Below are 14020 nucleotides of genomic sequence, written 5' to 3'. Positions count from 1 at the left end.
TGAGTGTGAGGGTTGGCGGATGCTCCAGTTGGCTGCAGGAGTGCTTCTCCTCCAGCAGCTGGAGGAAAACAATAAATATGAAGAGCAAACTCAGGTCTGTGATTGGATTTCTTTTTCCTTCCCCATTCACAGAGGAGTCCGGTGTGTGTGTTTGATAGCTGCATGACTGCCCTGGAGTGTGTGCCCCTCAAACACACTTCCTCAAGCTGCTGTACATCCATCCACACCTTAAACCCACCCCCACACCCCATCTGATCCCCAACCCTCTGTCAGCCTGGGTGCTGCTGCTATAGGCAGTCTTTACATAGCGCCACCTGGCCCTTCATGTAGTCACGGCAGGGGCAGATGCGCCGCAATGTCGGATGGGCGCCGGCGCAGCTGAACAGCAGCAGGTCCGACTGGAAGATGCAGTGGTGGCGAGTCTCGCTGTACGCCGGGACAACGGTGTCGCCGCTGGACTCCACCGTCTGACAGTCCACACCAAACCTGACAGAGCGACACAGAGAGCTTCAGATTTTATGTTTCAAGGAGAACGACTGTAAGCAAAGTGGGCCCTCTAGTGGTAATAAATATAACTGCAGTTTACAGTAGCTCATCAAGAACGACAAACTGCTCACTTGAACTCGAGCCTGTGCCGTGCTGCCACCTGATGGCCACTTATAATGAGACAAAGTTTTAATGCAGTTAATGTGTGTGTCCGTCCCACCTGGCCAGGTCTTTGTCCTTGTTGAGGTGCTGGAAGAAGGAGGGCTCACAGATGAGCTGCTCCTCCTGACAGACCTGCTTGCAGGAGTGCCCGGGCTCGGCCAGCTTCACCTGGAGGGCGCTGAGAGGAGGCCACATGACCTGGCCATGACAGAAGTCCTGACAACACAACGTGATGTTAGACAACACAAATACAAAAGGGGGGGGGGGTCACAGTGGTGTGTGACCTCATCAGTCTTTAGTTATAAGTTACAGGGATTTATGAGCAGGAGTGAAGCTGCTGAGGCAGCAAATCATTAATGCAGATTGTCCTTTGACAGTTTAGGGCTTTGAAACTGCACTTCCAAAGTGCACCGATAAGATCATAAATGATCACAGCAGTTTGAAAAAGACTGCAGTCTGAGGGTTTTCCTTTTAAAGAAATAAATGTTCAAAATACTCCACTAACTCTGTAATACTGTATATGCTGTAAGATCGGTTTAAGTGATTTTTTCTAGTTAAATTCCAAACTTTATAATTCCATTATCTCTACTAGAGTAGCTGTGCATAATTGACAGTTCAAGCTAATCTTAATTTATCTTATCTAATAATCTTATCTGGGCCTTGGATGCCTTGCAGGAAAAAAGCCTGTTTAGCTCCTCCGCCTTTAAGGCCAAACTCTCTTTAAACCAACTTTCATATGATTGGCTGCCACTTGCAAACAGAAGGTTTGAACAGTAGGTAGGCGGGGCTTCTGTACCAACATCGTAAGAGAATATATGACAGAAAATAAGAACAAGATCCACTTTAATACAAACATTCCTGTCGGCACGTTAAACCTTTAATGCTGCCAGTGGAAAGATGTCAAACGATCATTAGATTCATCTTTATTATTGATTTTGATAATTTTACGGGCTACTTTGGTCACACTTATTGCTTCTATTTCATATTTAATTCTACTTTTGTTGAAGCTTTGATGTCTACTTGCTGTGCAAGCTTATGTTAAGACTGTAGTTATAATTTAAGAGTATATTTCCTGTGGATAACTGACAGCCCACTCTCATGCACACTATCATCACAGTGATGACAGCCTTTCATCTTTGAATTTTACTCAACAGCAGCTGAAGTTCCTGCTTTTAAAACCTACACGGCCCTGCGGACACCGCCCACAGCTGCTCTGATGTGCTGAGGATGGCAGGCATGAGTTAAAGGCCTCATGTGCTCTCAAATGTATCCTCATGCGGTTTCAGCTATAATAAAAAGGTTCAGTGCTTTCTGAAAAGACGACGTCACTGAGATTCTGAAGAGCTCTGGTGAGGCAGTACCTGGTTCTCAATGAAGGCGTTCACTCTCTGCAGCATCCCCTCACAGGTGAACTCGTAAGGCAGGTAGGGCTCAATCTAATAACACAGATACAGACTGTTACAAAGGTGCAAGGAGAGCATTACAGCAACTGAGGGAGCTTGTGAAGTCACATGTTTGACAGACAGAGTGAGGCACAGGCTTGCTGGTCTGTGCGTTTCTATATGAAGGCACGCGGAGAACTCCTGGTGAAAAATTAGCTCGCTGTCTGATCTTTACACCGCCGGCCGCCTCCGCACGCTCTCTGATTTGCTGAAAGAAACTTCAAACGGGGACGACCAACAACTGCAGCCTTTGTTGCTAAGTTGCTCTCTGCTCCCTCTGTGGCTTCGGCCGCTGGGAGGAAGATGAGGGAGCGGAGGAGGAGGAGGGGAGCGCGAGCAAAGCCGGAGCCTGGTAGGCTGCTGCTCGCCGCGGATCACGGAGCATATGAGGCTCAGCAGGCTTGTCCAGTGAACACAGGCATTGTTGTGTCCCGCTCAGCAGAGTACAACAACACAACGAGGTCCTGAGCCCGGTTTTAAATATGCATGGGCTTGGACCAGGAGACGGAACACGATCTCTCTTTCAATCCTCCTGTGTCGCTGACAAGGTTTTCTTTAGCAACTGCAGCCAGCTCGGACCCTGTTTAGACAATCGCTCACTCTTTTTTATTCTGTTTTAAGAGATGTGTTACGCTATTATAAAAGACATCTATCAATCCAGCCCTCCACATTTAACTACGGTGGTAATTATTCACGTCATCAATAACTGCACAACTTCTTCTTCTCTTTGCACCAAATATCAGAGTGAACCGACTTTGCATTAGAGCTGAAAAATGAACTACACACAAGCCACCACATGCTGGAGAGAAGTTTTGCTGCTGCTCCTACAACCATGCTTCGTCTTAAATTTCATGAAGAACTGCATGAAGCACTATTTATGTCTACATGTATACTGGGTCATAGCCTGCACAAGCAGTGAATCACATTCTTGTGTTTAGACATGAGAGCAGCAAGAAGGTCTTTATGACCTTACAGTGTGACACTAAAACTCGTTTTGCTTTGTTCTATCTATATGGGATTTTAGGGCCTCTGTATTTACCGCCTCATGTTACTCTAGTGAAGCTGAATCCTTCAAAACATTCTCTGTATAAGGAAATTTGCCTTGAGGTCGGTCATGAAAAAAATGGTGAAGCCTTAGAGAAAAGTCTGGCAGCTTAAAATAAAGAAAACAAAAAAGGATTTCACAAGTGAAGAAACTGAAAGAATAGTGTCAGAGGATGAAGCTGGAAAAGGCACACCTTTCTGAAGTGTCTCCGGAGATGGTGTTAAAAAAAAAAAAAAAGAGGCCTGGGCTGCAATACAGATTCAGTGAATGTTATGTCCTCTGAGATTCAGCCTGTGGCTCAGGTAGAAAAAAAAAAAAGTCTGACATTTAACTTGATATGGGAGTGAAAAAAAAGAAAGAGTAAGAGACCAGAGGAAAAAGAAGAAAGCAGGTTGACAACAATGAGCATCTGATCTGTCGGCTCATGATGAGAGACTCACTGCAATTACTGAGCAAACATCCAGGAGCGAGATGCTGCCAAGAAATGAAGGTGAAAGTGCTGAAACCCAGCAAGGATAAAAGGGCATAAAAGGAATTTCAGGATTATTTGTTGTTTGTATTAGAGCCCCATTTATAGTTTTAAATCTTGTCAATTAAAACCTATTTAACAAATGTGGTTCTAATATGCTAAGAATTGAATTAAAAGAGGCACTTCTGCATTTGTTGTACACGTCTGTACGCACAATGATAGCAGCGATGTGCAGGTCAGCGCTGTTTGTGAACGAAGCCCAGTGTTTTCAGTGAATGCTGGTGGCACTAAAAGTTTCTGAATTTACATTTTTGGGAAATTGTTGCATCTGACATTTGGCAGGACAAAGGATCCATGGCTCAGGAGAGAAATCAATCAGCAGATTAATAAGTAATGAAAACTTACTTATAAAAATGTTTGATGTTAGAACAAATTAAGAAATATAAACTTTCTTAAATGTCATCTCTTCCACTAAATGTTTCCATGTGTTTTTCCCGTGGTTACCTTCTGGCTGAGGATGGAGCGGATGGCCCTCTCCACCTCGGCAGAGTTGTCAATATCCACCGTCCAGACGTGGGGCTGACCTATGTACACCTCGGCATACGGGTGCTGAGAGGTCAGCTGCAGACAGCAAAGCAAGAGGAGGGGAGAGGTGAGGAAAACAAACATTTTAAAAGCTATGCATCGAGCTGCAGAGGAGAAACTGCACAGTGAGCATCTCCTCTCACCTCTCTCAGGGTGGGTTTGCCCTTGAAGAAGTCCGTGTTCTTGCTGCTCTTCGGAGGGTTGAATTTGGGGTTGAGGAAGGCACAGCCATTGGCGATGGCCTCCAGGGGTGCTGGACCCTCGTAGGGGAAGGACAGACCCACAAACAACTGCAGAGGAGAGAAGACACACGTCCCTCAGTCTCCACATGCTGGATATCAAAGACATTTAATGCTTTTTTTCACCTCCTTTCACTGTGTTAAAAAGCTCTCTAAGACTCAGCAGCACCTCAGTGTGTTTTTACACACACTCAACACTGAAGGCAGGAAGGAGGAGGCACATGTGAACAATGGTCTGCAGGTCCTGAAATAACCACAAGAATAGGGAGGAGACAGAGGGGCACAAAAGTTTACTGGCCGTGTTGAGGAGTTGCTGATAACCCTTGTAGAAACAAATCTCCCATGTTATCAGCACAAAATGTGATTGAGGCAGCACATTTTCTCCATAAAACAAGGGAGGGAAAAACAAGAATGAATCTGGAGACATCACTCTTATGTTTACTCCTCCCACAGGCCTGAAGGAGTTCACAAATATGAAGCAGCCTACAGATGGAAACACATAGTACCTGATGGAAACTTACAAAGAAACATTTAGAGCCACTCTTCAACTCTGATATGACTCATTTAAACCAACGTTTTCCATGATTAAGTCACTTTAACGGGGGAGTTTTAGTTAACAGCTATTAATAATTAGAGACAAACTAGGAGTTCTGTAACAAGGGCAAGGCAAACAATCCAGCATTTCTATAGTAAAAAAAACAAGTTTCTTCTCTTGAATATATTTTTCAGCCAATTACAACCTATAAACAATATGTGACATTAGTGAAAATTGCCATATTTTGTACATTTAGAACCATCTCTAAATTCATGGCAAATGGTTTTGAATCATTTTCCAAACCGACCCTCCTCACAGAGTCTGGAGTTCATGTGTGAAAGTTTTCTAAGAGCACACTGCACTCAATCTTTCTGATAAGCTGCCCCTTTCAGAGAGATGTGGGCTTGTGCAGTCGAGAATCTCTGTTGTTGGTGTTGCTTTTCAATCTGAATGTTTACAGGAACGGGTGCGTCACAGGAGTACGTGCAGCACTGCTTTTGCCATGTTTTCAGCAGCTACTGTTGGACCAAAAAGCACAAAGTCCTGGAAACTTCCTCACAGTTTTCTGTGAGCTTTTTCAAACGCTGACAGTTTACAGCAGCTCAGGACTGCACTGAAAACAGGCCTGGACTGATTAATGACCATAAATGTTTAATTATGTTTAGAATGATGCATAAATGGTCATTTTTAAATGAACCTTTAAGAAAAAGAGCATGTGTAGATTTATAGCTGACAGACTTCTTTTGACTGTATCGTCACATGAAAGCCCTCTGCGAACATCTGCAAGTCACATTTAGCTCCACTAGATAGACCTCGCCTCTCCTTATCAGACAGTCTTGCTCCCTTTGCTTCAGATCAGGCATTCTTTTGAAGCTGAGATTGGGGGTGTTGGGTTTTCAGATGCTTCTTCAGCTTCTTTGGCACCATGTTAGCTATTACTAATACAGAGGTACTTACCAGTGGGTCACACTGGGGGTTATTTGTGTTTTACTCTATGCAAAAATGGTTCATTTCCTCCTCCCAAATGTTGTTTTCATTCTCACTGTGACTGTTTCACGCTACAATTTTCCAACACTTGGGTTTCCTGTGAAAGCAGGATTAAAAAAAGGAAAAATGTCTCTGTGGGGAAACGAGTGGCTAACATGGTAAGAATGTCAAGTTCCAAAAACCCTGAAACCTGAATTCTGGAAGTTTCTGGGTTTATTTAGATATAACATGCACAGTGTTTGTGCTCAGAAACAGGCAAAGTCTCCAAATTTTACTGGAGTAAACAGTGAAAATGGGTGGAGGGTTCTTAAAACAGCTTTTCCGCTCCTGAGCGGAAAAGCAAATATTTGTGGAGCAGCTCGACTACATGAGTGTGAGACACTAATCGAGAAAGTGAGAGGGGAGGCTGGATGCCAGCTGAGTAGCTTATTTAGTGGAGCCAAGTGGGCTGACACAACGACTCATCTGTGTGAGTCTGCATGGGCGTATCGTACACATGCTTTCTTTAAACACACAATGCAGCGCTGTGTCATGTGGCGTGTCTGGAGTCACATGAATGATCAGACCTGTGTGCTGAATTCTGCTCTTTCAGCTGGGTGAAAGTTACTGAAATATTTCTGCCAACAGGTGGCAGCAAAGAACGCTTATTCGTCCTGCGTGTGCTCGCAAAGCTGCAAACGCAGTCGGCCAGTATTTACAGGGAGCAAGAAGCGTCGAGGTAAACAGACGAATGGCTGCATATCTATTGTGGCTACACGTGAATGATTTAAAAAAAAAAAGAGAGAGAGAAATCAGTAACAACATGGCTTTGAAGCAGAATCTCATCATTAGTTATCGTGCTCATGTACAGACCGAGTTTAACACAACATGCAGCTCTCCACATGAAAGCTTCTATTGATTTGGACCTCTGAGGAAACATCCTGCCTTAATCTATAACCTCACTGCCACACGCAAAGGGCACAGATCCTAACACACAAGAAGATTCAGCGGGATGTGTATTTCTCCTCTACACACTCAGCTTTGCAGAGGAGGGAAGCAGCTAATGATTATCTGTAGCAATTATGTTACCAGTAAAATATGCATAAGGGTGATGAGAGTCTGAAACAATAAGCATACAAAAAAAAAAAAAAAAAAATCAATTAACACTGTCATTTAAAATATTATCATATATGCATCTCAATACAATATCAGTGTTTTATTTTTTAAAATATTGAGGATCAGTGAAGTAGAGCCTGCCTGTTCGACCCAGCTTCTGTTAAAAATATTTCTCACTTTCACATTCATGCGACTGCTTTCATATTTTATTACGACTGCTTTATTACGACTGCTTTTTCCACTTTGGCACATTTTTATTTTTTATTACTCCAAAAATGCATTTCTTGTGCGTATTAGTCTAAAATAGTTTTTAATAGTTTTACTGTGGACACTTACAGTACAGCATTATCAGCTTGTCATCATCTGTAAAGCACTGTGAACTGCTCTAACCTTCACGGTGAAGTGAAGAGGTCACTACCCATTTTTTAAAACACTTTAAAGGAAACCTGCACTCCCTCCGGGTAAACAAGCCCTTTGTAAGCTTAGACAAAGAGTGTGTGTGTGCATATGGGCAGTTATAGACATATGAAAATATCAAGTATCAGCTTGCAGATATGGAGGATGAAGGGAGGGGAAATTATTTATGGTAAATGTGACGCTCACACACTTTAAAGGGAAACCGTTAGGCTCATTTCCAGCACTGTATTTGTTCTATTCTTGGATCTACTCAGGGATTAAGGTATTCCCTCTCTCTGACATCACACAGAGCCAAGAGCGCAAAAAAAAAAAAAAAAACCCCACATGAATCGGAAAGTTTAAAAGAGCCTGAAGCCTGAGCTTTTGGCTAACCTCTAAGCTTAGACTTATCTATAAGTGTTTGCATTCTGTATTGCTCTAAGGCCTTTAATGGCAGCCATAAGAGCACCTGTGAGGAAAGAACCTGCTGGAGCTGTCAGGGCACGAGAACCTCAAAACTTTAGTCTGTCTGCACTCGTATCGTGTTTTTCACTCATGATTCTGAAAAGTGGCACAATCAATAAATGGCATTACTCATTGTCTCCTTATATGGGGGTGTGAAATGTCATCATATCACCAACATCACAAACTGTGTAAAATTATCTCGTACAACAATAGTGTTTCAGTCTTCAGAGGCAGCAGCTTTGCATTTATGAACCATTCATTTGGCTTTCTCTGGAACAGGTTAGTAAAGAACAGTGAGCATTTATTGGCCACAGGAAGTGAACACTCTCAGACTCCTGACCACAGAGCTTCCATGAGCTGTCACCATCTTGCAGAACTCAGCCAGGATGAGATTACATACAATGGAGGAGAACCTGGTATCTGCACCTTTGACTAGCATGTAAATTTAAGCTAATGAGGTATCTCAGGTGAGCGCTGTTATGCAAAAGATGATCAAATAACAAAGAAGCCATCTCCAGCATGAGATTTTCGCCGTCTCATAAGCTGTCGTCACACAGTGCTTAATACATGGCGGCTGCTGAGTTTAATGACCCAGCGAGTTAATTAGGCTGTTTGTTCGTGCCATTTCTAATCCCAGCACCTGCCATGGGATGTTTGAGTTTTCCTCTATGCTGATTACAATGGCGTTAATGGTGAGAAAAAACAAACAGGGGAAAACTGATATTATTAATACTGTTTCTTCTTTTGCATACACTACATACAGTGCAATTGATTGTTTAAAGCACAGCGCGCGTACAAGGTGGAAAACAGGAAGGGGTACAAAGAGGCAGGCAGTCAAACAGGCTGAGCTAGACGGGCCTGTGAGATGGATATGAGGAGCAAAGTGAGAAAAATCAAAAACCTGCAACATGACGCAGCAACGCTTTGCTGCATGTCAGCGGTTTGATCATCGACGCTATTCCCCTGACGGGAGCGCAGAACGTCACAGTTTATTTCAGGGAATTTTGAGCTTGTAAAAAACAAAACAAAAACAAAAAAACCCCAAAAAACAAATGTTGCAAAGCAACAATATTCACAAAAGCGCCTCAACGCAGGGGTATTTTTAAAGTTAAACCTCATGAGGCTAATTAGCTGAGGCAGTCTGTTTGCAGGTAACAGTAAATGCGTTGTTTAAGTGACGAGAGGACGAGTGCATGCAACACTTCGTGCTTTGCTTGTAAACTCTTAAAAACGCAGCAGAAATGTCTGCTTTTGTGGGCTTTAATTGGCCATTCCTCCATGGTTTTCCACACAGAATTGCACGTAATGAGAAGATGTGGAGGGTTATATTACATCCCAATTGTGCTGTGCGTTTACCTGCCAGACTTTGCTAATAAAGCACTGACTCCAGCGGATCATCATTCACTGCACTGTTCGTGGAGTGTTGTTTGCCTTCAGTCTTTAATGATCTGTTCCACTGCAGAATGAATCTTTGTCTTTCTGCGCCTCAGTTCCTCCAACATCACTGGATCCTTGGTTTTAGGTGCTCAGGACAGACTCAGAAATGTTCTGAGCAAAGCAATTCTCCAGTTCTCCAAAGGACAAAAGAGGTTTAGATCTCTATCCATCTTTTTTTTCCCCCCTATGACTGACTGAATCGTGATCTGTGGCTGTCTTGCTCTTTCTATCCCTGCCTGTGCTCGTCTGATGTCTCTCTCCTCTGTCTGCCGCTCATCCCTCCCTTGCCTCACAGGAAAGTATCTAGTTTCAGAGGCTAAAGAAAATCGAAGCTTCCCTTCACCTAATTTTTTCTGAAAGGGATGAAGACTGAAGGCAGAAAGACTCTTTCAGTGGCAGAATTAGTGCCAGTTTTCACCTTCAGCAGACACTGCTGTCAGCTATTTGAGGATCATGTAATTTTCATTCTACACCCCTTTAGAAGTTTGGAGCTCCATAAGACTTTTTGGGCTCAGTTTTGAAAGCAGGCCCACAGACTGTTCCTGATCATGACCGTCCAGTCTTAGCAACCACTGCTGGTCAAATTATTGATTTCTCCTTCGCCTCGTTTTTCTGTGCTGTGTGGAAGCAAGCTGTGGATGCTATCAGTGCTCAGGCTTAAGTTAGTAGCGGTGTCCTGACCTTTAGTAGACATGGAGATCCCCAAGCAGCTGTCCTCATCCTAAAGCCCTTCAGCTACTTTTACTGCTAAAATTTTAAACTTTTTTCCTTACAATACTTACAAGGAAGTAAACAAGCAATAGGTGTCTGTGTGTACAGTATGTGTCTCAATATAAGTCCATCCAGTACATCCATCATGTCGCTGGCAGCCTGTTTAGGGCTGGAGTGAGGTTAGGGGCAGGTTCAAATCTACCCCTTTATATGGGATTATCAACTTTGCCATAACCAAATGGAAATCTTATAACAGAAGAACTGCAAGGCCAAAATGCAGCTAAGAAAGTGAAATGCAGCTTGAAACGGTTAGGCTTGCTTTTTAAGATGTGGCTAAAACTAATCCTAACCCTACACCTAAAAGGGTTCACCACTAATTTGCTGGATTTTCTGAGGTTAAAGCATGAACTGTATATAAAAGATGACCCTACACAAAGCTACAATGTCCCTAACCTTAAGATTGGATAGAATTTTAGTGGATGAAATATAAACCAATTGCAATTCAGCCTATGTACAGTTGTCACACTCGGGGAAGTTAGCTAGAGAGACCATGCTGTAAACATTTCTGCTTTAAAGCGATTCAGGGGAATTCAATCTTTTTTTGTGCCAGCCTCAAGTGGCCAACAGAGGAACTGCAGTTTCTGGAAACTAAAGTTTGCTTTCAAGCATTATTTTTTAACTACTTATGTTTTTTTGTATGTCTGTACACTTCTCAACAAAACAAAGCTTTGTATTTTTAGCAGCTTTGCACACATTCATAAACAAGTAATGTGTGTGTGTAGCGAGAGACAGGCCTCTTATACGTCACCGCCTCTGAAGAGCTTGCTCTACACAGTACAATTCATTCTTGCTACAGTGTCTGTGGCCGTGTAGTTGTCCTTGTGAATGCGAGTGGTTTGAGTAGTGAGAGGAAGGGACAAGTCATGACCTGAATGGAAAAGTATTTCTGTGAACGGCCAGAAAGCGCAGCCACTTGGCTCAAGACTCTTCAGAAGACGACCTCCATTCACATAAAGACATTTTTTTTCCACCTAAATTGCCAATATGTCTCTGAAGAACCAAATATTTACTCTCCAACTCTCCCACTGAATTATGTTTGTAGCCTTGATATGTGCTTAGATATTTCTTTTTCAATTTCTTTTGACAAACTGACCAAATATAAAGCAAAAAGAGGAACGTTCGGTGGTGATTTCATAGTTTCAGCCCATAAAAAAAGTCCAAGGTTAGTGAAAAAAATTAGTGTTTCCCAATATTTTGCAGGTAAGCTCAGCCACGTTTTCATCATCATTTTAAAAAAAAATGTCAGTGGGGAAAGCGTGGGAGTTAGTCTGTGGCTTTAACGGTCATCTAGTAAGAAGTGCAGCCTTGCACTTTTATTTCCCTGAAGGCTCATTTTTCCATGATAGACGATTTAAAAGTGAGGAACTCGCACCTTCGTTTCTCTCAGGAGGAACTGCAGGTCTCGACCGCTCAGAATGCCGTGGTTCTTAACGTAGCTCGGGAGGTGCACGGTGCTGGTGCCGTGCACGGTGCCGTGAACCTCCATGTAGCTGTGAATGATGTCCAGGTACTTCTTCTTGTCCTATAAACAAATGGGGAGAAAATGAAGCAGATCAATGTAAGTTCACAAATCCAAATCCCAGGGGAAATCATCGATCTGAGATTTCTTTGCATTTATAATAATAAAAAAAAAAAAAAAAAGACCTGGAAAAATAACTTCAGCCACGAAGCGCTTAGAATGGCAATTTGTGTTTTGTTATGTGCCCCGGTGAACCTTTGTTTGGGCTACCTGACAGACCATCTGGCCCCATTGGCAGGCAGAGCTAAAAATAGCACTGTAAAAGGAGCATCAGAGCACACAATAGCTAGTGCTATTAATGTTTACCTGATTTGTCATTTTCTTAATGAAGAAGAAAAAAGAAATTAAGAAATCCTGCTACCTTTATACCCAAAGTCATGTCTGGCCTACTTCTCCCACACAGGAATGCTGTCAAAATGATTATCAGGTCAAAAATGAAACAAGGAATCTGGAAGAAAATCTAATTTAAAGTGGCACTCTGCTGATAACAGGCTAACACACAGCTTCACAATGTTTTTGTCATTGTCTTTACATTTTTAGCAATGTTACGAGCTGGGATATGAGTTTAAAAGACAAACGCTGCTATCAAACTGCATTAGAGGAAATGTAGGACTTGATACAAAATCTAGCAATTTCATCACATCTGACCAAAAAAAAAAATCAGAGATGTTAAAGCTGCCCTGAACCAGAGAGCCACGTCTCCACACTCAGCTGTTTGGTTTGGTTTACTGTCTTGATGTAAATAAAATTGTATTGAATAACTAACTGGATGAAAAGTACACAGTGCAACCAAAACATGAACCTGGGTTCTGCAACTTCCAGTTGACAGCAACCCACTGTGAACAGAAGCAGCTTTAGATATGCAAAAGGTGTTAAAGGGTAACTCAAGGACAGCTGGTGATGAACAGAAGATGTGGCAAGACATGATTTCACAAAATGGGCTCTTAAAACTGTCGCTCGATGTAAAGTGTAGTGTGACACGGTTCTGGACATTATTTTTCTTGGCTATAAGTTGCTCCCAGAAGCCCCACAAGACTTTGAAATAAGTCATGTTAATTAGTCTGGATAGAAATAATAATTTCACAATAAAAGGCTGTTTTCACACAGAGCTTCACAGCAGGGTTTGACTTTTAAAAACAGGGACATAACTGCTGTATAACCCAGCAACACTTGAACAAAAATGGGCCTCCTGCTGAATTGAAGTGCAAAACATGTTTTTTTTACTTCATCCTGTGCCTTCTAAGCACTGAGCCCTATGGGAACAAGGTACAGTACAGCTGAGCGCTCTTAAGGCAGAACCCTTCAGAGAGGCGGTATACATGAAAGCTGCCGCTTTCTCCATCCTTATATGAAGCCACAACTGCCAGTATGTGCACACACACACACATTTTTGTAATGGAACATTATTGATGACAGTAGCTTTAACACTTATGGAGGGCAAGGCCTCATTATTGTTAAAAGTGTAGGTTTAAATAAGATATCCTACACACGAGCCAGCCTTTGAATCCATTCTGCCTCCAGGATCTGTTCCTGCTCTGTTATTGTGTGTGTGTGTCTCCCAGAGTACTTCCTTTTGGGGCTTAAATTTCAGGTAGCCGCTCGTCAGGGTCCCTGGAGTCCTGGCTATCAGATGCCTCTAGCCAGCCTGCTGTAACTAAAGCAGCCTGGTGTGTGTGTGTGTGTGTGTGTGTGAGACGAAGTCCTAATTAGAAGGTGAAATCACTATCCTGTAATCTTTTCACTCGGGAGAGCTGAGCTAGGATTTGTGTGTGTGAGTGAGAGAGAGATTTACTAATGAAGGTTACTGATAGGTATCTGAAGAGGAAGCAGACACACTTCGAAAATCTAGTTCAACGCTGTACGAGATCAGAAAAAGCTAAAGAGAAAAATAAATAAATAATAAAAAAGCTTAGCCAGCCATACGCAAGGAAATCGCTATTAATTCGGATATTTTACAAGTTTGCCTTTAAATTTAAAGCAAATATCCTAATAATTCAAATGCAGTTTGGTTATTCACACCAATATTTTAAATATGTATATTCAAGAAAAATATAAACACACAAACCCAAAAGGTTAAGTTAAAATGACCTATCCCTTAACATGCCCATGCACTCCAGGAGGAATGGGGCAGCACAGGCCACTACTGATAACACATGGACTGTTGCATGAAGATCTGAAACACTGGTTGCTATTGAAGCCTGAAATGTTCCTGAGTGTATTACACAAATTGTTGTGCTTATACATTGTCGATTAGTCGTGAGATGAAAATGTTTTGAGCGTTTATTTTTGTTGAGTGTACATACACAACACATTTTTCACTTTCACATCAGTTTATGGGTGCATTAAGTGCTAAAATTAGCGGACTTGTGGATGCATGCTTAAATTTA

The 14020-nt window shown here is 42.3% G+C and overlaps 1 protein-coding gene across 2 annotated transcripts in view; it reads right to left on the bottom strand.

The window, feature by feature from the left end:
- Window positions 1–262: 262 nt before the first annotated feature.
- The window catches only part of mgat5 (alpha-1,6-mannosylglycoprotein 6-beta-N-acetylglucosaminyltransferase), a 94843-nt gene continuing 81085 nt past the window's right edge, over window positions 263–14020 (bottom strand). The window contains exons 12-17 of one of the 2 annotated variants that reach the window (XM_030749279.1): window positions 11487–11636; window positions 4333–4479; window positions 4109–4225; window positions 2010–2084; window positions 707–864; window positions 263–486 (exon numbers count right to left, since the gene is read on the bottom strand). In XM_030749279.1, the coding sequence (XP_030605139.1) occupies window positions 288–486; window positions 707–864; window positions 2010–2084; window positions 4109–4225; window positions 4333–4479; window positions 11487–11636 (846 nt within the window). In that variant the 3' untranslated portion in view covers window positions 263–287. The remainder of the gene's footprint in view (window positions 487–706; window positions 865–2009; window positions 2085–4108; window positions 4226–4332; window positions 4480–11486; window positions 11637–14020) is intronic. The other variant, XM_030749288.1, reaches the window with a different exon arrangement.

Source organism: Archocentrus centrarchus, chromosome 2, assembly GCF_007364275.1.
Source record: "Archocentrus centrarchus isolate MPI-CPG fArcCen1 chromosome 2, fArcCen1, whole genome shotgun sequence".
NCBI lineage: Eukaryota > Metazoa > Chordata > Actinopteri > Cichliformes > Cichlidae > Archocentrus > Archocentrus centrarchus.
The sequence above is the reverse complement of the archived record's forward strand: the minus strand, read 5'-3'. Positions and strand labels throughout refer to the sequence as shown.